Source organism: Salvelinus fontinalis, chromosome 3 (genome assembly GCF_029448725.1).
Source record: "Salvelinus fontinalis isolate EN_2023a chromosome 3, ASM2944872v1, whole genome shotgun sequence".
NCBI lineage: Eukaryota > Metazoa > Chordata > Actinopteri > Salmoniformes > Salmonidae > Salvelinus > Salvelinus fontinalis.
The window spans coordinates 43537335-43560661 of record NC_074667.1 but is presented as its reverse complement, the minus strand read 5'-3'; the positions used below and the strand labels follow the sequence as shown (position 1 = coordinate 43560661).

Sequence of the window (23327 nt, the reverse complement as noted above, 5' to 3'; positions counted from 1 at the left end):
GAGTCTGAAGGGGGCTCAGTTGACTTTAATGATGAAGCTACATCAATGCTTTTGGACAGTGAAGACAGCAATATATTTGATATTTAAATCAATACAATTTAACATTGGTGATTTTCCTATACAAAAGCAATAACAATCCCAAATCACTGATGCTTAAAGTGCAGGGGCAACATGTCCCAGGGAAGGATAGAAGAGAATAATAAAAATACATCTTCTTACTATTGCACATTATCCTGTCAATAATTATTCTTTGTTCACAATGATTGGCATTTGTACCATGATGAACAGTGTGGAGTACTTAGGGTTTAGTTGGCAGTGCTTTAGTTTGAAAGGCTCAACACCACTCAGTCTTTCAGAACCAGGGGTGCTTTGACAGTAGCAGCAACCTCAGCCCCCATGAGCTCCTCTACAATGGCCAGGGCAAACTCAAAGCTGGTTCCTGGCCCGCGGCTGGTAATCAGATGGCCATCCTTCTGGACTCGAGCCTCAGAATACTTGTAGTGGCCTAGGGAGTGGAGAGGAACAGTGGTGAAGAGAGGGAAACACCATTGTATAATCCTCTGCAAATGGGGATTATTTAGTACCACTTGTTCAAATCAATGTATTCATTGGTTTAACCTTCTTGCATTTATTACGTAATTTAACTTGTGTATATGCAGTCTTTCTTTGAAGTATTTATGTTGGTGTTTACTGATTGAATCTGATCAAATGCTGGTGCATAATGAACTTGTATTGATGACTATCATAAAGAAACTTGTTACAGCACCCTCTGCTGGACACAAAGGACCACAATCGTTTGTCACCACTGTTCAGTAGTACTTGGGATCTGCTCATTGTGCTGCATTTCCTGCCACACAGCCTGCTGAGTCATCATACAGGAAGATTTTCTACATGTGCATGTATGTTGTGTAACATCCAACTAACAAACAAGTACCACAGTGGCTATGAACTAGCTATAGAGTGCAGAGATTAATCAACCTGAATTTAGGGTTTCACATTTTGGGGAATATTCAGAGGTGGAAACTTTCTGTGGGAATATGCAATTTAAAATTAATACCATTTAAATGTAGATGTTTTTTTGCATTGGATATATTTACCATATCATATGGAGACATAAGGTAAAAGGTTTGTTTCTAAGTAGACAATTGCAAATTATTAAATATTTCCAACAGAAATGAAAGAAGAAAAAAAATAGTTACAAATGTAACTTTAATTAAATGAGTTGACTCTTCCCATGGGATGATTTCACAGAACAAAAGAAAGGGAATATTGAATGATCCCCAATGATCTATTGCATCTCCCAAATATGTTTTCAACATACATCTGTATAATGATAATCTAGAAACTAAAGCTTTGGTTGTCTTCCTCTCAGGCTTCCATGTATTCTCCCTGGACCTCCTCGTGAACATCAGAATCTGAGACCTCATCTTCACGGTCACTTTCAAACCTTGTTGAGGATGGCTTGTTGTCAAGCACAAAAAGCTTCAGATTTACCCAGATGGCCACCAATTCTTCAACCCTTGTATTGGTCAGCCTGTTGCGTGCTTTGGTGTGTGTGTTCCCAAACAAGGACCAGTTGTGCTCTGAGGCAGCTGATGTTGGTGGGATTTGGAGGATGGAGGCAACAGGGGAAAGAGCCTCAGTTCCACAAAGTCCCTTCCACCAGGTGGCTGAGATATGTTGGCACGACTGCCATAAAGCATCTCCATCCCAAAGCCCTTGCTTGGAAGTGTACTTCGCCAGACTCCCACGAACCTTGCCCTCATCCAGGCCAAGGTGGCGAGGCACAGTAGTGATAACATAGGCCTTGTTGATCTTTGCACCAGACAGGATGCTCTTGCCAGCATACTTGGGGTCCAACATGTATGCTGTGGCATGTATGGGCTTCAGGCAGAAGTCTTCACGCTTCTTGATGTATTTCAGAACTGCAGTTTCCTCTGCTTGGAGCAACAGTGAAGTGGGCCGGGCAGTACGGATTTCTCCTCTTACATCTGCAAGCAGAGTCTGAACATCAGACAGGATGGCATTGTCTCCCTCAATCCACGCAATGGCTACTGCTATAGGTTTCAGGAGTTTCAGGCTTACCACTCTCTCGCAAAATACATCTTCCAGGAGGATCCTCTCGATGGGGCTGTCCATATCGGCAGACTGATATGGCCATTTCTTGGGGAGACTCCTTCCCCTGCAGTAGTCAAACATGACGACATCACCACCAAAGCAGGTGTTGCTGGGCAGCTTCAATGTGGTGCTCTTATTCTTCTCACTTTGCTTGGTGAGGTAGATTGTTGCAATAACTTAATGACCCTTCACATACCTAACCATTTCCTTGGCTCTCTTGTAGAGTGTATCCATTGTTTTCAGTGCCATGTCCTTGAGCAGATTCAATGCATGAGCAGCACAGCCAATGGGTGTGATGTGAGGGTAGAACTCTTCCACTTTAGACCAAGCAGCCTTCATGTTCGCAGCATTGTCTGTCACCAGTGCAAATACCTTCTGTGGTCCAAGGTCATTGATGACTGCCTTCAGCTCATCTGCAATGTAGAGAATGGTGTGTCTGTTGTCTCTTGTGTTTGTGCGCTTATAGAATACTGGTTGAGGGTTGGAGATGATGTAGTTAATTATTCCTTACCTACGAACAATCGACCACCCATCAGAGATGATTGCAATACAGTCTGCTTTCTCTATGATTTGCTTGACCTCCACTTGAACTCTGTTGAACTCTGCATCCAGCAAATGAGTAGATAAAGCATGTCTGGTTGGAGGGGTGTATGCTGGGTGAAGAACATTCAGAAATCTCTTCCAATACACGTTGCCTGTTAGGATCAGAGGTGAACCAGTTGCATACACAGCTCGAGCAAGACATTCATCAGCATTTCTCTGACTACGTTCCTCCATTGAGTCAAAAAAACATCTGATTCCAGGAGGACCATGAGCTGTTGCTATCGATAAGGTGTCTAATTCATCATTTTCACCTTGACTAGAAGTAGAGGGACTTTTGTCAGAGGTTGCTTGTTGTGAGCACGGAGGGAACTTTATGCACTTGGCCAGATGATTCTGCATCTTTGTTGCATTCTTCACATATAATTTGGCACAGTATTTGCAAAATGTACACAGATTTTCCTTCTATATTTGCTGCAGTGAAATGTCTCCACACATCAGATAGTGCCCGTGGAATTTTCCTGTAAAGATTAGGGAAAAAATGAGTAAAAAAAAAACATACAATTCCATGTACAGATAAATAGTTAAGCAGTTAGATTAAACAACTGCTTTGTAAGATACATGTTTTAAAAGGAAACAGGTGAATTGCAAGCTAAAACCCACATGGTAGCAAAAACTAACTAGCAGGAATTGTTAACAAGTTCGAAAGGATTTAAAACACTTTGCTGTAGGCTACTATTTACTAGTTAACAAAAAATAATGTCATAAAATATTTTTACCCCACCCAGTATTGTAATCAAAACTTACCAGAAAGCGTGTAGTCCTTGGCTCAGACAGGGTAGTTGTGTGGGCTCAATAACATCTCATTAGTGTGCACTGCACATGTGTCGGAAGAGTGCACTGCACATGTGACGGAAGTGTGCACTGCACATGTGACGGAAGAGTGCACTGCACATGTGACGGAAGAGTGCACTGCACATGTGACGGAAGAGTGCACTGCACATGTGACGGAAGAGTGCACTGCACATGTGACGGAAGAGTGCACTGCACATGTGACGGAAGAGTGCACTGCACATGTGACGGAAGAGTGCACTGCACATGTGACGGAAGAGTGCACTGCACATGTGACGGAAGAGTGCACTGCACATGCAGAGGGTTGCAATTCCATCGAATTGGCGATAGTTTAACCAAAATATGCCACAAGACCTAGAATTGCCTTTTTTTGTGGGATACACAAGGTTCACTGTCATAAGCTAACTTTTTTAAATGAATTTAAGCAAAATTCCCCAAATTCCTAGGCTTAACTTCCCATGGAAAATCTCCAGAAATTTCCCAGAAAGTTTCTGGCCCTTTGCAACCCTAACCTGAACCTTAGCCCTGTGGCAGCCAGGCTGTTTGTGTAGCTTTACCACCAGTCATCATCTTGTCCTTGGCACCAGGGTGGGTGGTGACTGTGCTGCCGTAGGCAATACCGTGTGCCAGGAGCGCCGTGGGACCTGAGGTGAGGAGGGAACAGGAGTTAGACCAATATCTTTCTCTATATTCATTTCAAACTGTTCAAAACAGACATGGCATGTCACAATGTGGTGTCACAATCAATACACCTTCACTTTTGTTAGCATGTTACATTGAGGTGAAATCACAACTAAAAGCCAGACTCATTAGTAGACATCACACTACCATAAAATAGGACCTAAAATTAACCACATAGCGTATACGGTTTCAATCCACCTCTGCACACCATATTTAGAGGAAGGGGGGGAAACAGACTAAAAATAATGGAGTTTGTGTCTGCTGCATTAACATTGGCAATGTCCTAGCACTGCAATAAGCTCATCCTCAGACTTAATAAACAGAAAGCTATTGATCATGGTCCTTGGCTGCCTTCCCATGCAGTCTAAAGATTAGACTCCTCTCTGGCAGGCAGAGCCCAGCTCCTCCCGTTACATGCCTGCCTCCACTCCGTCCTGAGGACACCAGGCTGGACAAACGGCCGTCTCCAGAGAGAGTGCCTGGCCAGGGCTGGGACAGCAGGAGGCAGTGCATCCCTCTCTCAGATGACGATGATCATTATTATGCACAAACTTATGGTCTTCCACAACACTGATTTTGTTTAGAAAGAGGAGTACGAAATGGGAGACCCGAGGGTCTATGACATTACCTCCTATACATGGAGTAATTGAGTCAAGCACTTCACACCTCCTTTCACATTAGAAATAGAAAGCAGCTGCTGCTGGTCATCCATTTGGCAGGTTCATTATATATTCCTGTGGGAACAGATGTTTTCTAGGATACCCTTTACTCTGCTCTGACACATGGGTCCCTTGTCCTCATTCACAACATCCTTTCAGTGGCCTTCATCAGCACAGGCAGGCAGAAAATCTCAGAGGTAGTGGGCTTTGTCAGTGGCACTAATATCTCGTTCTATCATAATCTCATTGTGTATTGGTTTCCTGCTTACTAATAATGGAAAGGTGACAGCCTTATACTACACGCCCTGTCTGACAGAAATCACCGGTTACATATTTAGCTCAAGATCTTGACCCAGCTGTGGTCATTGACACACATACATCCTGGAGTGTGTGAGCCATAATCTAGAGGTGGATTTGTACATTCTCACAGAAGGAACAGTACCTGCACAGATGGCAGCGATCAGCCCTTTCCTGTCCTCCTGGTCCTTCAACACCTCTTTCACAGCAGGTGACTACAAGACAACATGGAGGCCACATACAGAGAGTTGAGTCACTCTACACTCTCATTCAGAATGTGTGTTATAACACTGACTTTTCAGTAAATGGACAGTCTGATAAATATTGAGGGCAATAGATGAGTCAATGTTTCCAGCATGACTGAAAAACAATTTAAAGTTATTGTTGAACAACTTTCAGAGCTTGTAGTTGTAAGGGCTAAAACCATACAATTAATTAAGCATCATATAGTCACTGTATATTTGCTTGTTTTTATAAACAAGTATAATCTCGAGCATACCAATTAAATTATATTTGAAATGTAGGAAAAATATAGTTCATAAAAATATATTTATTGTTTTTCAACCAAAACATGAACAAGAGACAAATGTTACAGTATCTACCTGCAACATTATATTGCCAATGTCAGGGACACACAGGAGAGATTATTCTGCAGCTAAAAGTTTTTGCAATGAATGCCAAACATTAACTGCATCCCTACCTCTGACAGGTGTTGGGCACCGAGAGCTCCCCCTGGCAGAAAAACCACATCATACGGACCCTGCAACAAAAGATACAAGGTCACGGATAACACATTTATAGTACCAATTTCCGATGCATCAACCTTGTACATTAATCAATGAATAAAGTTTTAATGTGGGAAAACATTTGATTCAGAATGCATTGTAAACGTTATGCAGTCAGAGAACAGAATGCTGTGTGGACTAATATGACTGCAGGGTGTGGAGGCAGGACCTGACCTGCTTGCGGGCATCCTCCAGGCTGGCATCAGGAACAAGGTAGACATCTCTGCTGCACTGCACAGGCTCTTTGCCTGTCAACCCTGCCAACATCACAGCAATCTGCAGGATGTGGACACAAACAAAAGCACAAATACATCAATAACCTTCAGCAGACATTGCCCCTTAATCATAAATTCCCAATAATCAAAGGAGTATGGGACTTCTCAGTTGAAAAACTCAGCCTCCTATCCTACAGTAGTTACAGTGCAGTCACCTTTGACATTTGCAGTGGCCTTTTACTCACCTTACATGTTTTGAATGTGCCAACACACTAGCTAGCTAGCTAATACTATGAAAACACATTAGCTAACTAACCATGGATCATCATGTCTGTTATATTTGGCCAGCTAAGGTAGATAATAATAGTTAAGTACAACATACAGTTAGCTTGCTAGACTTGTTATAGCTGTGTTGTAGCTAACGTTACCGACCTTGCTAGTTAACGTTAGTGCAACAAAAAATAAATCTGCATGCATGTGTCGAACTTGGACTGCAGCTTCAACTTGACTGTGGCTAGGTAAATAAAATATCTGCTAAAATACTAGCTAGCTAAAATGCAGCTTTTAGCAAGCTAAATTGAGCCAGCCAGCTAACGTTAGCACAACCTCAAATTAACTATATCAGTGTTTGGTGTGCGCAACCAATTTAGCTAGCTCGATAAGTTTACTAACCCCAGCTCTACGCATTACGTCCACAGGTATAACTGTTTCCATCTCTTCTGCACCTTTAGAGAGGATTACTAATGCCTTTTTCCCTGCCATTCTTGAGAGAGTGGGTGTGTGACTGTCAGCAACAAGAAAGCAACTGTTTGTGAGAGGACTTTTATCTTGACAGGAACACACATAGATACATGTACGTTACAGCTACGGATTCGCTGAGGTGACAAACAATACGCTTGGTTAAATTTATCAAAGAATATCACATAATTTATTAAACCATTTCTATACACCGTAGCATATTTGTAGTCCTACGTAATTTATTATGCGGAGTGTACGATAATACATTTTAATTTAGATATGTTGCAACATAATTCACTTTAAAATGCAACATATCTGCACTGGTAGGTTCAAGTACATCCACCAGGGGGAGGCATTCACCCATAAATTGTCAATAAAACGACTGTAAATATAGGTGTTTATAAAACAAGCCTTACATTTCGAGCATTTGTTTGCCCCAACATAAGTGCGATTGAGGTTTATATTATTCAATACATTATTTAAAACCGTAATGTTTATTATACAGTGGTTAAAAGTTCTGAAAGAAAACTAGTTCAAACTAATATGTGATTTTCTCAATTCCAAGATTTTCTGAAATGAGGAAATGAAGGTAACTAAATACTTGAAGCTCTGTCTAAGAACTTCTGCATCAAATCCCTCTCAATTGAAGAAGACATCTCTTAAGGCACCTCAGGGAATTATATTCCAGTGTAAATCCCAGATTTAATGTCTGGGGCTTTAGTGTGCAGACACTCTTCCCAGTTTAATGTGCCACTGTGCATTCTGCCGCAGAGATTCACTTTCACATTTGTGCGAAGAACAAGATCCCAGTGAAACAGCAGATTAGGCAAAGTGTAGGGGGTGCTGGCGGATTTTTTTGTTGTTGCGTGCCTTTGAGCCAATCCAAAAGGCACCGGTGATTACCGACAAATGCAGCTGGGATCAACTGAGCCAGACCCACAGTGGTACACAAGCTCATTTGCCTAAAACATGGATTTATTTATCCATTTACTCATTTCTTTACAGAAGGAGCTCATAGTATGTTTATGATCAAACTCAGGAAACGCCTGTTAGTGATTTTCAAACCAGGTAACCTGGTAAAAAAGTGGATTAGGCTGATACACTTACAATGCAAATTCAGTCTCTGAGCCATCTGTGCAAGGCCACAACTACTCAAATATTGCAGAGCAGACACATCTTTCCTGAATTTTATAACTTTATGAAGTAAGCCTTTGTTGTTTATTAGAGAGATCTTTTGCCAAGTATAAGAAGGCCAGCATCCCGAAGTCAAGCTCTTCACTGTTGACGTTGAGACTGGTGTTTTGCGAGTACTATTTAATGAAGCTGCCAGTTGAGGACTTGTGAGGCGTCTGTTTCTCAAGCTAGACACTCTAATGTACTTGTCCTCTTGCTCAGTTGTGCACCGGGACTTCCCACTCCTCTTTCTATTCTGGTTAGAGCCAGTTTGCGATGTTCTGTGAAGGGAGTAGTAAACAGCATTGTACCAGATCTTCAGTTTCTTGGCAATTTCTCGCATGGAATAGCCTTCATTTCTCAGAACAAGAATAGACTGACGAATTTCAGAAGAAACGTCTTTGTTTCTAGCCATTTTGAGCCTGTATTTGAACCCACAAATGCTGATGCTCCAGATGCTCAACTAGTCTAATGAACGTGCCATTGGAACACAGGAGTGATGGTTGCTGATAATGGGCCTCTGTACACTTATGTAGATATTCCATTAAAAATCATCCGCTTCCAGCTACAAGAGTCACTTACAACATTAACAATGTCTACACTGTATTTCTGATCAAATTTATGTTATTTTAATGGACAAATTTTTTTGCTTTTCTTTCAAAAACAAGGACATTTCTAAGTGACCCCAAACTTTTGAACGGTAGTGTATATACAGTCGTGGCCAAAAGTTTTGAAAATGACACAAATATTAATTTTCACAAAGTTTGCTGCTTCAGTGTCTTTAGATATTTTTGTCAGATGTTACTATGGAATACTGAAGTATAATTACAAGCATTTCATAAGTGTCAAAGGCTTTTATTGACAATTACATGAAGTTGATGCAAAGAGTCATTATTTGCAGTGTTAACCCTTCTTTTTCAAGACCTCTGCAATCTGCCCTGGCATGCTGTCAATTAACTTCTGGGCCACATCCAGACTGATGGCAGCCCATTCTTGCATAATCAATGCTTGGAGTTTGTCAGAATTTGTGGGTTTTTGTTTGTCCACCCGCCTCTTTACGGTTGAGCACAAGTTCTCAATGGGATTAAGGTCTGGGGGGAGTTTCCTGGCCATGGACCCAAAATATCGATGTTTTGTTCCCCGAGCCACTTAGTTATCACTTTTGCCTTATGGCAAGGTGCTCCATCATGCTGGAAAAGGCATTGTTCGTCACCAAACTGTTCCTGGATGGTTGGGAGAAGTTGCTCTCGGAGGATGTGTTGGTACCATTCTTTATTCATGGCTGTGTTCTTAGGCAAAATTGTGAGTGAGCCCAGTCCCTTGGCTGAGAAGCAACCCCACACATGAATGGTCTCAGGATGCTTTACTGTTGGCATGACACAGGACTGATGGTAGCACTCACCTTGTCTTCTCCGGACAAGCTTTTCTCCGGATGCCCCAAACAATCGGAAAGGGGATTCATCAGAGAAAATGACTTTACCCCAGTCCTCAGCAGTCCAATCCCTGTACCTTTTGCAGAATATCAGTCTGTCCCTGATATTTTTCCTGGAAAGAAGTGGCTGCTTTGCTGCCCTTCTTGACACCAGGCCATCCTCCAAAAGTCTTCGCCTCACTGTGCCTGCAGTTGCACTCACACCTGCCTGCTGCCATTCCTGAGCAAGCTCTGTACTGGTGGTGCCCCGATCCCGCAGCTGAATCAACTTTAGGAGACGGTCCTGGTGCTTGCTGGACTTTCTTGTGCGCCCTGAAGCCTTCTTCACAACAATTGAACCGCTCTCCTTGAAGTTCTTGATGATCCGATGAATGGTTGATTTATGTGCAATCTTACTGGAAGCAATATCCTTGCCTGTGAAGCCCTTTTTGTGCAAAGCAATGATGACGGCACATATTTCCTTGCAGGTAACCATGGCTGACAGAGGAAGAACAATGATTCCAAGCACCACCCTTTTTTTTAAGCTTCCGGTCTGTTATTCCAACTCAATCAGCATGACAGAGTGATCTCTAGCCTTGTCCTCGTCAACACTCACACCTTCGTTAACGAGAGAATCACTGACATGATGTCAGCTGGTCCTTTTGTGGCAGGGCTGAAATGCAGTGGAAATGTTTTTTGGGGATTCAGTTCATTTGTATGGCAAAGAGGGACTTTGCAATTAATTGCAATTCATCTGATCACTCTTCATGACATTCTGGAGTATATGCAAATTGCCATCATACAAACTGAGGCAGCAGACTTTGTGAAAATGTATATTTGTGTCATTCTCAAAACTTTTGGCCACGACTGTACACTGAACAAAAATGTAAATGCAACATGCAACATTTTCAAAGATTTTACTGTTACAGTTCATAGAAGGAAATCAGTCAATCAAAATAAATGCATTAGCCCCTAATCTATGGATTTAACATCAATGGGAATACAGATATGCATCTGTTGGTCACAGATACCTTAAAAAATGTAAGGGAGTGGATCAGAAATCCAGTCAGTATCTGGTGTGACCACCATTTGCCTCATGCAGCGCGACACGTCTCCTTCACATAGAGTTGATCAGGCTGTTGATTGTGACCTGTGGAATGTTGTCCCACTCCTCTTTAATGGCTGTGCGAAGTTGCTGGATATTGGCAGGAACTGGAACACGCTGTCGTACACGTCAATCCAGAGAATCCCAAACATACTCAATGGGTGACGTCTGGTGAGTATGCAGGCCATTGAAAAACGGGGACATTTTCAGCTTCCAGGAATTGCGTACAGATCCTTGCTAAATGGGGCTGTGCATTATCATGCTGAAACATGAGGTGATGGCCGCGGATGAATGTCACAACAATGGGCCTCAGGATCTCGTAACTCTTTGCATTAAAATGACCCTCTATAAAATGCAATTGTGTTGGTTGTCCGTAGCTTATGCCTGCCCATGCCATAACCCCACCACCATGGGGCACTCTGTTCACAAAGTTGACATCAGCAAACTGCTCACCCCAAATGACGCCATACATGTTGTCTGCCATCTCTTCAGCATACTAGTGACCATCAAAGATGAGCATTTGCCCACTGAAGTCGGTTAAGAAGCCAAACTGCAGTCAGGTCAAGACCCTGGTGAGGACAACGAGCACACAGATGAACTTCCCTGAGACGGTTTCTGACAGTTTGTGCAGAAATTCTTCGGTTGTGCAAACCCACAGTTTCATCAGCTGTCCGGGTGGCTGGTCTCAGTCGATATGCCACACCTGTCAGGTAGACGGATTATCTTGGCCAAAGAGAAATGCTCACTAACAGGGATGTAAACACATTTGTACACAAAGTTTGAGATAAATAAGCTTTTTATGCGTATGGAAAATTCCTGAGATCTTTTATTTCAGCTCATGAAACATAGGACCAACACTTTACATGTTGCATTTATATTATTGTTCAGTGTATATATCATATTTATTGGTTTGTTGTTGTAGAGATTTCTCTCTCTCTGGTGTTCTGCTCATTGGGCCACAGATGATATCTTCTTGTCGATGTATGTTAGAGGAGCAGGAGCCTGAGTGTTGATCAGTGAACTCTAGCTTATTATTCCCCAGCGAGTTCTGCCTCCTGCATGCCAGGCCATGCCAGGCCTTCCCTGCTCTGCTTTATCTGGCACACCACAGAGGTCTACTCATAAACCTGAAGGGCTTCTGGAATCCAACCACTGGGGATTCTACACTACAGAATCATTTTCAGAAAGAAAAAAAAAAAATCCACTGACTGAAATGAGGGAATTCCACCAATTACCGTTTGTCACAAAGTAATCCTGTTACCATTGCTCTGAATATGAAACGGTGTAAACATGGAAATAAACTCGTTTTTGCGACATGAATGTACATGCAAAGGCCCTGTTCGGTTAAGATACACAGCAGCAAACCCTGCTTCAGAAACTCAGGAAAGAGGTGCCACTACTCAATATGGTCACAGTAAAATTGGCTCTATGGGGAGAGATTAAAACATTTGAGGAGAGTTTTGAAAATACATTGAATTGCTACATTTCAGTCATAGTGTGGTGGTGTGATGCTAATCATACATCCACTACTCTATGGTAACTACTCTTGGTTGGGTTTTTCCTCCCACTCAGGTAGAGCCTGTACCACTACAGTTGAATATGGGATGAATATTTAGGGACATTTTATCTGCCGATCTGTGCATAAGCTTTATCTTGTGTCTTTTTCACGCATTGTGAGCCTCCAAGAGCAGGCGATGAGTGACAAGCATATAATCTTGATTGCATCTCGATGATATTACCTTATGCTGCCACGTGCTCAGGTGACAGCTGGAGGCCTGTGTGTGGAGGGATCTGGGGAGCAAGGTGACAGTGAGTGAATTTTAAACACCTGGATTAGTAGATGGCCATTCAACAGACACAAGATGGCGCCAGCTCAGTAACTTCAACTTTCAACAAGGAACCTCGATTTCAGGAACCTCGATTTCCGAATTGTCGGTGTTTGCAGTCCAATGGATACCATAAAATAAAACTAATTTCACTCCCTTGGTCTAACAAAAGTTAGAAACAACATAATACTTATCATCAAGTCAAACAGAATTAAATTGTACCACTCACATAACTTATTTTCCAAGTTTTTATGTGCTCAAAGATATCCATGTAAATCCAGTTGAGAACATGTTGTTTACATCCAACAGAGACAATGTTGCAAATTGAAGCAGCAGCTCATGAATGTGCTGTTTTGATTAGAGTGTGTGTAACGACTCAAACACACAATTGCCCTAGAGCCGTTTATGGTTGCAGTAATCTCCCTGCCCTCAGACTATGCCCCCTCCCAAACTATTTTGAGGGGGGTACAAGTGACACTGCCTATCCCCCCCCCCCTCTCTCTTTCTATCCCATTTTTTATGCATTCTCTCTTTCTGTTAGTGTCTATATCTCTCTCTCTCTGCCTCCATTAGATCCCCTAATGCCATGCAGCATGGCCTATCTTCAAACACTAATGCTGATGACTGGTCCCTGCAGCGGTACCCCCCACCCCCAGCCACCCCCTAGCCTGCTCCTCCACGGAGAGGGTAATAAAGACACAAGCAGGATTAGTGTTTCGTGCCTAACGAAGTGGTGACAGAGAGAGAGGCCATGCCCACGGGCCGCTCCCCGACCCTGCTCTGCTCTGCTGAGGTCTCCCCTGCCTGTGCTTCCCTCTGGTCCGCTCTCTCTCCTCTCTCACAGGGTGCTCTGTGGCTCGCTGATAGACTCTGAGTGGCTGCATTCATAATATTCACATTAGATAAGCCCAGAGTGACAGTAGTCTTAAGTGGCTTAAGTACTCTGAGTATCTACCCTTAACCAAGTAAATGTACTGTATGTGAAAACAATTTAATTCTCCATTCGCAAGAGTTTCCAGGTTTTCTGACAATATTCTTCCTGTGCAATGAGAAAGCATGTTTGAATTAATGTGCAGTTAAAAAAATGTCTATATTAGGCTTTACATATAGTTTAAGTACATAGCTGTTTGCTGGTAACCTGGTGACTGGAGGTCATGGGGCCTATGTTTATGTGTATCATTCTTAAATCACTGTGGACTTAAACAAATGGAAAACCATATCATTCTACATGTCTGCAAAACAGTGGGACTGAGATCTTGTAAATGTTGCCACATTAGATAAATGTTACATGTGACATTCCTTTGATTGTACACAAGGGAAGGTGCCGGCCTATGAAAAGGGAAGAGTCAGTGTTGATGGAGAGCCGTGTACAGGACAGGACAGGTGAACCATGCAGCTGCTGCTTCCTCTGTCACTCCCCAAAAACACAGCATGACCGATCAGGGCATGGCTCTCACACACAGCAGCCCACTTTTCACACGATAGCTATCTCAGGCCACGTTACGCACATCTCTCAGTTGGCTCACGTTGTGGGTTGGGTAATGTAATTTACTGTAGACCCCCAGTCTATGCACTACAGACATATGGTGACTATCAATGTTCTCCCTTCTTCAATACAAAACCCCAATATTATGGTCTCTCCCGCCTGTCTGTTTCAGGTCCTTTCCCCTCCTCAAGCTTTTTGCCTTTTACCTTAGTCACGCTAGTGTGAATTCACACGCCAGCAAGGCCCACTGTGTGTGGAGGAAAGGCCAAATTCTGTTAATACTTGGCTAAGCTTACATGTTCATTCACACTTGATTATATGGAAAAGCCAATGCTTCTAATTGTTGATTGAAGTATATTGGTAAGGCAGAGAAACAGAGGCCTCAATTCACTCCCTCTCCTTATTTCTTATCATATCCACAGAGCGTAAAGAACTACACTAAAGATTGACTGTATGATCATTTAGATCACACTAAAGTATGATACATACAGTGAACTACAAAGTATTGGGACAATGACACATTTTTGGTTGTTTTGGCTCTGTACTCCAGCACTTTGGATTAGAAATAATACATAATACAATGACTATGAGATTAAAGTGCACACTGTCAGCTTCCATTGGAGGGTATTTTCATCCATCTCAGGTGAATCGTTTAGAAATGACGGATAATCCTGAATGAATCGTGAGTAATGATAATTGAGAAAGTTACAGAGGCATAAATATCATACCCCTCTCTGACTCATCATTACTCACAATTCATTCAGAACTATTCATAATCATGGTAGCAGCCACATTAATGTGGAAGTGTTTAGAAACATATTCTATTATTATTTACAATAAATGTGACTCCAAAATGACAATACATTATTTACCATTCATTTGTATTGGGCATAAAATAATCTGAAACACAACCAAAACAAACAGCAAATGTATCCAACAAGTTTGTAGAGTCACAAGCTTGATGTAATCATTGCGTACTAGGAATATGAGACCAAATACTAAACTTTTTACTACTTTAAAACACATATAAGTACATTTTTCCCAATACTTTTGGTCTTCTAAAATGTTGGGACTATGTTCGAAAAGTTCTGCACATTTTATACGGTTCACCCGATATGGATGAAAATACCCTCAAATTAAAGATGTTAGTCTGCCATTTAACCACAATTCAAAGTCCTGGAGTACAGAGCCAAAACAACAAAAATGTGCCACTGTCCCAATACTTTTGGAGATAACTGTACTACCTCATTGAGTGGCATCCCACTGGTTGAATCAACGTTGTTTCCACGTCATTTCATAAAAAAAATGAAATGTGATGATATTGAATCAACATAGAAAACTGATTAGATTTGAAAAAAGTTATCAACGTAATGGATTGTTGTCTTTTTTCACCCAAATGTTCACCTAAATCCAATGATTTTAAATGTTTTGTTGATTTAACGTTGAATTCACGTTAGTTGACAACTCGACCAAATGTAAATCAAAACAAGATGTTGAACTGACGTCTGTGCCCAGTGAGATGGCTGTGTGTAAGCTGGTTCTACAAATAACAATTGGTTCAGGTGCCCCAGCTATTATTGATAAGGGCTGAAATTTGGAGGTAAAATATTATTTCTTACTTTCATTGTATTTGGAAATAATTGGCCTCAACCAGGGGCTTTGTGCAAGCAAAGAGGCATGCAGGTTTATTCTATTTTTACCAGTATAAACCTTGTAGATTAACATAGTTTACCTGTCCCTGGTATGCTTTTGCTATTCTATCCACTAACTCCAGCTCAAATTAACCGGATTCCTCACATTTAATCCCACACTTTTTTCATAGTAAATGTGACTTCAATGTCTAAAACATTTCCAAACAATTTTCCCTCAACAACTTCTCAAAACTAGCATGAAAATATTTTCCTGAAATTAATGCTCTTTTATTATTGTTGGAATGGACACTTTCAGCTTGGAGTGTAATTTTTCTGGCATTTGGATATAAACTACCTATGGACAGATACAGTGGTATCTTAATTATGTCCGTTTTTTTCTTTCTATTCACATACTTTTGATTTCCACTTAAAAGAGAAAGGTGATATATTCCTATGATTGGAAATGTTCAATGCCTCTTCTTGAAGGGGGTGCGCTGTCCTGTGCAGATAAGGCTGGGCATGCGAGATGTGCCTGTCTGAAATGAAACCCTGACAAACAGAAGAGCGCTGTCTTCCCAGACACAGTGGGAGAGGATGAGGCTGGGATGGAAGCCTTTGAGAGCAGTGCCTTTAATATCTGCACCGCTGTAACATCAGTAAAGTGACATTTCGGCAGCACCATCGAGATCCAACGGTGGCCATGCTGCTCCCACAATCAATTATCCATGCATAACATCCTGCCAGTGTGCGGACATGAATCAGTCCAGGACCAGGCCTCTCCTGCGCCTTGATTCACAAGAAAAGAGATGGGGCCTTTCATTCGACCCCTAAGAAAAGAGAAAAACACTCTGTTTGCTGATAAGAGGGAGGAGAGAACTTGCGAATAGACCTAAATAATTTTGGTATTATTCAGTGATGGTCAATGTGATTGCTTCGCCAATGGTGCAATCTGATGGGCACTGGAATAATAATGACTATAAATGGAAGGAAGATATTCTTCATGTGGCTCAATAAGGTCTTTCCTGATAAAACTGATAACTACACAGATAAGAAAACATGTTACAATATGGAGTGCTCAACGAAAACAAATGCATAGATTGTTGCTATAGATGAGACATACAGAGAGTTTCAAAATGTGTTCTAATTCTATGGTCAATCAAAGGTCAATTTCGCTTCGCTCCACAGGTAGTATTACATTTAATTTCATTTCATTTCATTTCATTACAGTACAACGGTTTGATTTGTTTGATCTTAGCACTTTTTTTCTTAGCTAGCTACATAGCCGTCTTTGTATCAAAGATAATTGTGTAGTTTAGATTATTATCGAATTATCGAATCTTCTAACGTTGTCAACACTGCTAGCTAGCCAGCTAGCCAACTTCTACCGAAACATTACAACGGAACGATTTGATTAGTGTAGTGTTAGCTAGCTACATAGTTGTCTTTGCTGTCTTTGTATCTAAGATAATTGCGTAGTTTAGAGTAATTATCTAGCCAGTTATCGAGGTTACCTAGCCAGCTCCACTTTCAAACAAAGTCAGCTAGCCAGCTATTTTCGCCGTCCTAACGTTGTCAACACTGCTAGCTAGCCAGCTAGCCAACTTCTACCGAAACATTACAACGGAACGATTTGATTAGTGTAGTGTTGGCTAGCTACATAGTTGTCTTTGCTGTCCTTGTATCTAAGATAATTGTGTAGTTTAGAGTAATTATCTAGCCAGTTATCGAGGTTACCTAGCCAGTTATCGAGGCTACCTAGCCAGCAACACTTTCAAACAAAGTCCACAACGCAGCCACTGCTAGCTAGCCTACTTCACCAGCCAGCAGTACTGTATCATTTTAATCATTTTAGTCAATAAGATTTTTGCAAGGTAAGCTTAACTTTCTGAACATTCGAGACGTGTAGTCCACTTGTCATTCCAATCTCCTTTGCATTAGCGTAGCCTCTTCTGTAGCCTGTCAACTATGTGTCTGTCTATCCCTGTTCTCTCCTCTCTGCACAGACCATACAAACGCTTCACACCGCATGGACGCTGCCACCCTAACCTGGTGGTCCCAGCGCGCACGACCCACGTGGAGTTCCAGGTCTCCGGCAGCCTCTGGAACTGCCGATCTGCGGCCAACAAGGCAGAGTTCATCCCAGCCTATGCTTCCCTCCAGTCCCTCGACTTCTTGGCACTGACGGAAACATGGATTACCACAGATAACACTGCTACTCCTACTGCTCTCTCCTCGTCTGCCCATGTGTTCTCGCACACCCCGAGAGCTTCTGGTCAGCGGGGTGGTGGCACTGGGATCCTCATCTCTCCCAAGTGGACATTCTCTCTTTCTCCCCTGACCCATCTGTCTATCGCCTCCTTTGAATTCCATACTGTCACAGTTACCAGCCCTTTCAAGCTTAACATCCTTATCATTTATCGCCCTCCAGGTTCCCTTGGAGAGTTCATCAATGAGCTTGACGCCTTGATAAGTTCCTTTCCTGAGGATGGCTCACCTCTCACAGTTCTGGGTGACTTTAACCTCCCCACGTCTACCTTTGACTCATTCCTCTCTGCCTCCTTCTTTCCACTCCTCTCCTCTTTTGACCTCACCCTCTCACCTTCCCCCCCTACTCACAAGGCAGGCAATACGCTTGACCTCATCTTTACTAGATGCTGTTCTTCCACTAATCTCATTGCAACTCCCCTCCAAGTCTCCGACCACTACCTTGTATCCTTTTCCCTCTCGCTCTCATCCAACACTTCCCACTCTGCCCCTACTCAGATGGTATCGCGCCGTCCCAACCTTCGCTCTCTCTCTCCCGCTACTCTCTCCTCTTCCATCCTATCATCTCTTCCCTCTGCTCAAACCTTCTCCAACCTATCTCCTGATTCTGCCTCCTCAACCCTCCTCTCCTCCCTTTCTGCATCCTTTGACTCTCTATGTCCCCTATCCTACAGGCCGGCTCGGTCCTCCCCTCCTGCTCCGTGGCTCGACGACTCATTGCGAGCTCACAGAACAGGGCTCCGGGCAGCCGAGCGGAAATGGAGGAAAACTCGCCTCCCTGCGGACCTGGCATCCTTTCACTCCCTCCTCTCTACATTTTCCTCTTCTGTCTCTGCTGCTAAAGCCACTTTCTACCACTCTAAATTCCAAGCATCTGCCTCTAACCCTAGGAAGCTCTTTGCCACCTTCTCCTCCCTCCTGAATCCTCCTCCCCCTCCCCCCCCTCCTCCCTCTCTGCGGATGACTTCGTCAACCATTTTGAAAAGAAGGTCGACGACATCCGATCCTCGTTTGCTAAGTCAAACGACACCGCTGGTTCTGCTCACACTGCCCTACCCTGTGCTTTGACCTCTTCCTCCCCTCTCTCCCCAGATGAAATCTCGCATCTTGTGACGGCCGTCTGCCCAACAACATGCCCGCTTGACCCTATCCCCTCCTCTCTTCTCCAGACCATTTCCGGAGACCTTCTCCCTTACCTCACCTCGCTCATCAACTCATCCTTGACCGCTGGCTACGTCCCTTCCATCTTCAAGAGAGCGAGAGTTGCACCCCTTCTGAAAAAACCTACACTCGATCCCTCCGATGTCAACAACTACAGACCAGTATCCCTTCTTTCTTTTCTCTCCAAAACTCTTGAACGTGCCGTCCTTGGCCAGCTCTCCTGCTATCTCTCTCAGAATGACCTTCTTGATCCAAATCAGTCAGGTTTCAAGACTAGTCATTCAACTGAGACTGCTCTTCTCTGTGTCACGGAGGCGCTCCGCACTGCTAAAGCTAACTCTCTCTCCTCTGCTCTCATCCTTCTAGACCTATCGGCTGCCTTTGATACTGTGAACCATCAGATCCTCCTCTCCACCCTCTCCGAGTTGGGCATCTCCGGCGCGGCGCACGCTTGGATTGCGTCCTACCTGACATGTCGCTCCTACCAGGTGGCGTGGCGAGAATCTGTCTCCGCACCACGTGCTCTCACCACTGGTGTCCCCCAGGGCTCTGTTCTAGGCCCTCTCCTATTCTCGCTATACACCAAGTCACTTGGCTCTGTCATATCCTCACATGGTCGCTCCTATCATTGCTATGCAGACGACACACAATTAATCTTCTCCTTTCCCCCTTCTGATAACCAGGTGGCGAATCGCATCTCTGCATGTCTGGCAGACATATCAGTGTGGATGACGGATCACCACCTCAAGCTGAACCTCGGCAAGACGGAGCTGCTCTTCCTCCCGGGGAAGGACTGCCCGTTCCATGACCTCGCCATCACGGTTGACAACTCCATTGTGTCCTCCTCCCAGAGCGCTAAGAACCTTGGCGTGATCCTGGACAACACCCTGTCGTTCTCAACTAACATCAAGGCGGTTGCCCGTTCCTGTAGGTTCATGCTCTACAACATTCGCAGAGTACGACCCTGCCTCACACAGGAAGCGGCGCAGGTCCTAATCCAGGCACTTGTCATCTCCCGTCTGGATTACTGCAACTCGCTGTTGGCTGGGCTCCCTGCCTGTGCCATTAAACCCCTACAACTCATCCAGAACGCCGCAGCCCGTCTGGTGTTCAACCTTCCCAAGTTCTCTCACGTCACCCCTCTCCTCCGCTCTCTCCACTGGCTTCCAGTTGAAGCTCGCATCCGCTACAAGACCATGGCGCTTGCCTACGGAGCTGTGAGGGGAACGGCACCTCCGTAACTTCAGGCTCTGATCAGGCCCTACACCCAAACAAGGGCACTGCGTTCATCCACCTCTGGCCTGCTCGCCTCCCTACCTCTGAGGAAGTACAGTTCCCGCTCAGCCCAGTCAAAACTGTTCGCTGCTCTGGCACCCCAATGGTGGAACAAACTCCCTCACGACGCCAGATCAGCGGAGTCAATCACCACCTTCCGGAGACACCTGAAATCCCACCTCTTTAAGGAATACCTAGGATAGAATAAAGTAATCCTTCTAACCCGCCCCCCCCCTTAAAAGATTTAGATGCACTATTGTAAAGTGGCTGTTCCACTGGATATCATAAGGTGAATGCACCAATTTGTAAGTCGCTCTGGATAAGAGCGTCTGCTAAATGACTTAAATGTAAATGTAAATGTCAACTGGCCCTTTTGCATTTTCCATCTCTGCTATTTCACTTTTCACTTCAAAATGTAGTGTATTTAGGGCTCTAAATGAACATTGTTCAATTGGTGCTACCAATTTAAAAAAGTTAGGAGCGCAACATACAATTTAGGAGCACCAGAAAATAAGATTTTTTAACTTCCACTGAGATACAGCTTTGCCTATATGAATTCTAGCTACTTCTGAAGCACATGATGTGCCTTAGAAAGTAATATATAACTATGTAAATACATTTGTTTATTATAAAAAGCTAAAATTTTTATACAAATACCTGTCATTGAAATTAAAAAGTAATTTGTGGAATATTAGGATTCTACATGATGTAAAAGCACAATTTTTCTATTGAGAACTGTACACTGTTCTTTAGAACGTGTGTGATGATGACCTGCAAGAGAGCTGTCTACGAGGGAGTTTGATTAAAATGAACCGCGGTGCACCGGTCTATGACCCATGACGTGAACAGGCAAAAGAGGTGAGGGAGGAGTGCCTCTCTCAAATCGAACAGTAGGCCTAATCTGTGCCGCTCGTTCATGTTGTTAACAAGGCAGGATGGTGTATCGTTCAGAAATCATTTCAATTTCAACATATATGTTCAAACATACATTTTCAAACTAGTTTTCATTGGGAAGGTAGATTAATAATTATCTGGGTTATTGTTTTTAGAGACACACTTGTGCTCCTATAAAACAATTCCAGGTCGCACAGTAAAATATTAAGGAGCATATGTGATCAAAATGGTGGCACATCAGAGCCCTGAGCGTACTGCTTTAGTGTCTTCCATGCATAACGATACAATTATTTCTCTTAAAACTGTGAGGTGTTTATTTGTTTATTAGGATCCCCATTAGCTTTTGCAGAGGCAGCAGCTATTCTTCCTGGGTTCCACAAAAAAACACAAAACATGACAAGGACAGTCACATACATTTAAAATACTACGAAATACAAACAATACAAACGTTTTGTTTTATATAATAATACAAACAATACAACAACAAAAAATGATGTGTGTTAGAGTGTGTCTGTGTGTGTTAGAGTGTGTCTGTGTGTGTTAGAGTGTGTCTGTGTGTGTTAGAGTGTGTCTGTGTGTGTTAGAGTGTGTCTGTGTGTGTTAGAGTGTGTCTGTGTGTGTTAGAGTGTGTCTGTGTGTGTTAGAGTGTGTCTGTGTGTGTTAGAGTGTGTCTGTGTGTGTTAGAGTGTGTCTGTGTGTGTTAGAGTGTGTCTGTGTGTGTTAGAGTGTGTCTGTGTGTGTTAGAGTGTGTCTTTGTGTGTTAGAGTGTGTCTGTGTGTGTTAGAGTGTGTCTGTGTGTGTTAGAGTGTGTCTGTGTGTGTTAGAGTGTGTCTGTGTGTGCTTGCCATTCCATCAGATGTTGTGTAGTGAGGTGTACAGTATAGGAGTGGGAGGGATACTTTTATTGTCACAGTAGGCCTATATGTATGTTTAGGTAATGAGTTGTGTTACAGTGTGTGCCACGTGCAGCTGTGTGGTGTACATTGTTTTGAGTGATGAGCAGTAGTTCATCAGAAGCCAAGCTGGCTGTAAATTTCCCAGCATTGTACAGTACTGCGAGGATTCAGACTCTGCAACCAGTCAGCCAGCCAGCCAGCCAGCCAGCCAGCCAGCCAGCCAGCCCTGCTGTTTTTGACAAACAGAACCACTCCACTCCACATTTCATTTCCATCTGTATGCTATCACTGGGCTGTCAGCGGCCGGATTGGCCTGTAGTTCGCAGGATGAAAGGGGGGAGATCCTGTTGAGTGAATAATCTTGCCAGTTTACAGAAGAGAGTGGATGTCGACTTTATAGGCTGTGGGTTGGTTGCACACAGATTTGGGATTCATGGGCAATCCCATAGTCCCTTTAAGTCTGGACGTGTGAATGTGAAATCAATGGTACATCCATACAACAGTTTGTTTGCTGGGCTCTGAGACGCTTTGAGAGGAAAATAAAAGTCATGGATCTTCACCTTAAGGCTTGAGGACATGGAAGAGAGAACCTTAACATAGCGTTTAAGCATTGAATATTCCGTTCTCTCCAACAACATGTGGAATTTTCCTGTATTATTTAAGTCTTTCTGTATATAAAACAATACAATTAAACTAATAATTGTATACTTTTTTGTACATGGTTGTTGGCATAAAGGTAGGCTATACATGTAAAGTGGACATCAGACAATACTACATACAGTGCATTCAGAAAGTATTCAGACCCCTTGACCTTTTCCACATTTTGTTACAGCCTTATTCTAAAATGGCCCCATAATGACAAAGCGAAAACAGGTTTTTAGAAAGTTTTGCTAATTTATAACAAATAAAAAACAGAAATACTTTATTTACACAAGTATTCAGACCCTTTGCTATGAGACTCTTTGCTATGAGGTGCATCCTGTTTCCATTGATCAACCTTGAGATGTTTCTACAACTTGATTGGAGTCCACCTGTGGTAAATTCAAGTGATTGGACATGTCAATGTGTGTACAGTACAGCCGTCTAGTTTTCCTAAGGCTCCCCATATTATGCTGCTGTTTACTTTATATGCAAAGTAGGTCTGCAGTCTGTTATGCTCCATGATCCCTGGTTAAAGTACTTTACTCTGAACATAACCCAAAGTGGCAGCAGCAGGATCAAGGCCAGGAGCGAGGTGGCTCTCTGTAATGTATAATACACTTAACTACTCTCCCTATTGATTGTCTGCATTATCTGCAAACAAACAGGAGGCAAAGCAA

At 43.0% G+C, this 23327-nt stretch overlaps 2 protein-coding genes across 2 annotated transcripts; both read right to left on the bottom strand.

The window, feature by feature from the left end:
- Positions 1–5: 5 nt before the first annotated feature.
- Positions 6–7022, bottom strand: park7 (parkinson protein 7). Its single transcript, XM_055916499.1, has 6 exons — positions 6820–7022; positions 6107–6208; positions 5848–5907; positions 5293–5362; positions 4068–4154; positions 6–505 (listed from the first exon to the last, which is right to left on the bottom strand). The coding sequence occupies exons 1-6, from the start codon at positions 6907–6909 to the stop codon at positions 345–347; spliced, it is 570 nt and encodes a 189-aa protein (XP_055772474.1). The 5' UTR covers positions 6910–7022; the 3' UTR covers positions 6–344.
- Positions 504–4004, bottom strand: LOC129849718 (uncharacterized). The gene is made up of 2 exons (XM_055916498.1): positions 2973–4004; positions 504–2813 (listed from the first exon to the last, which is right to left on the bottom strand). Exon 2 carries the CDS (start codon positions 2197–2199, stop codon positions 1369–1371), a length of 831 nt encoding a protein of 276 aa, XP_055772473.1. The 5' UTR covers positions 2200–2813; positions 2973–4004; the 3' UTR covers positions 504–1368.
- Positions 7023–23327: the final 16305 nt, after the last annotated feature.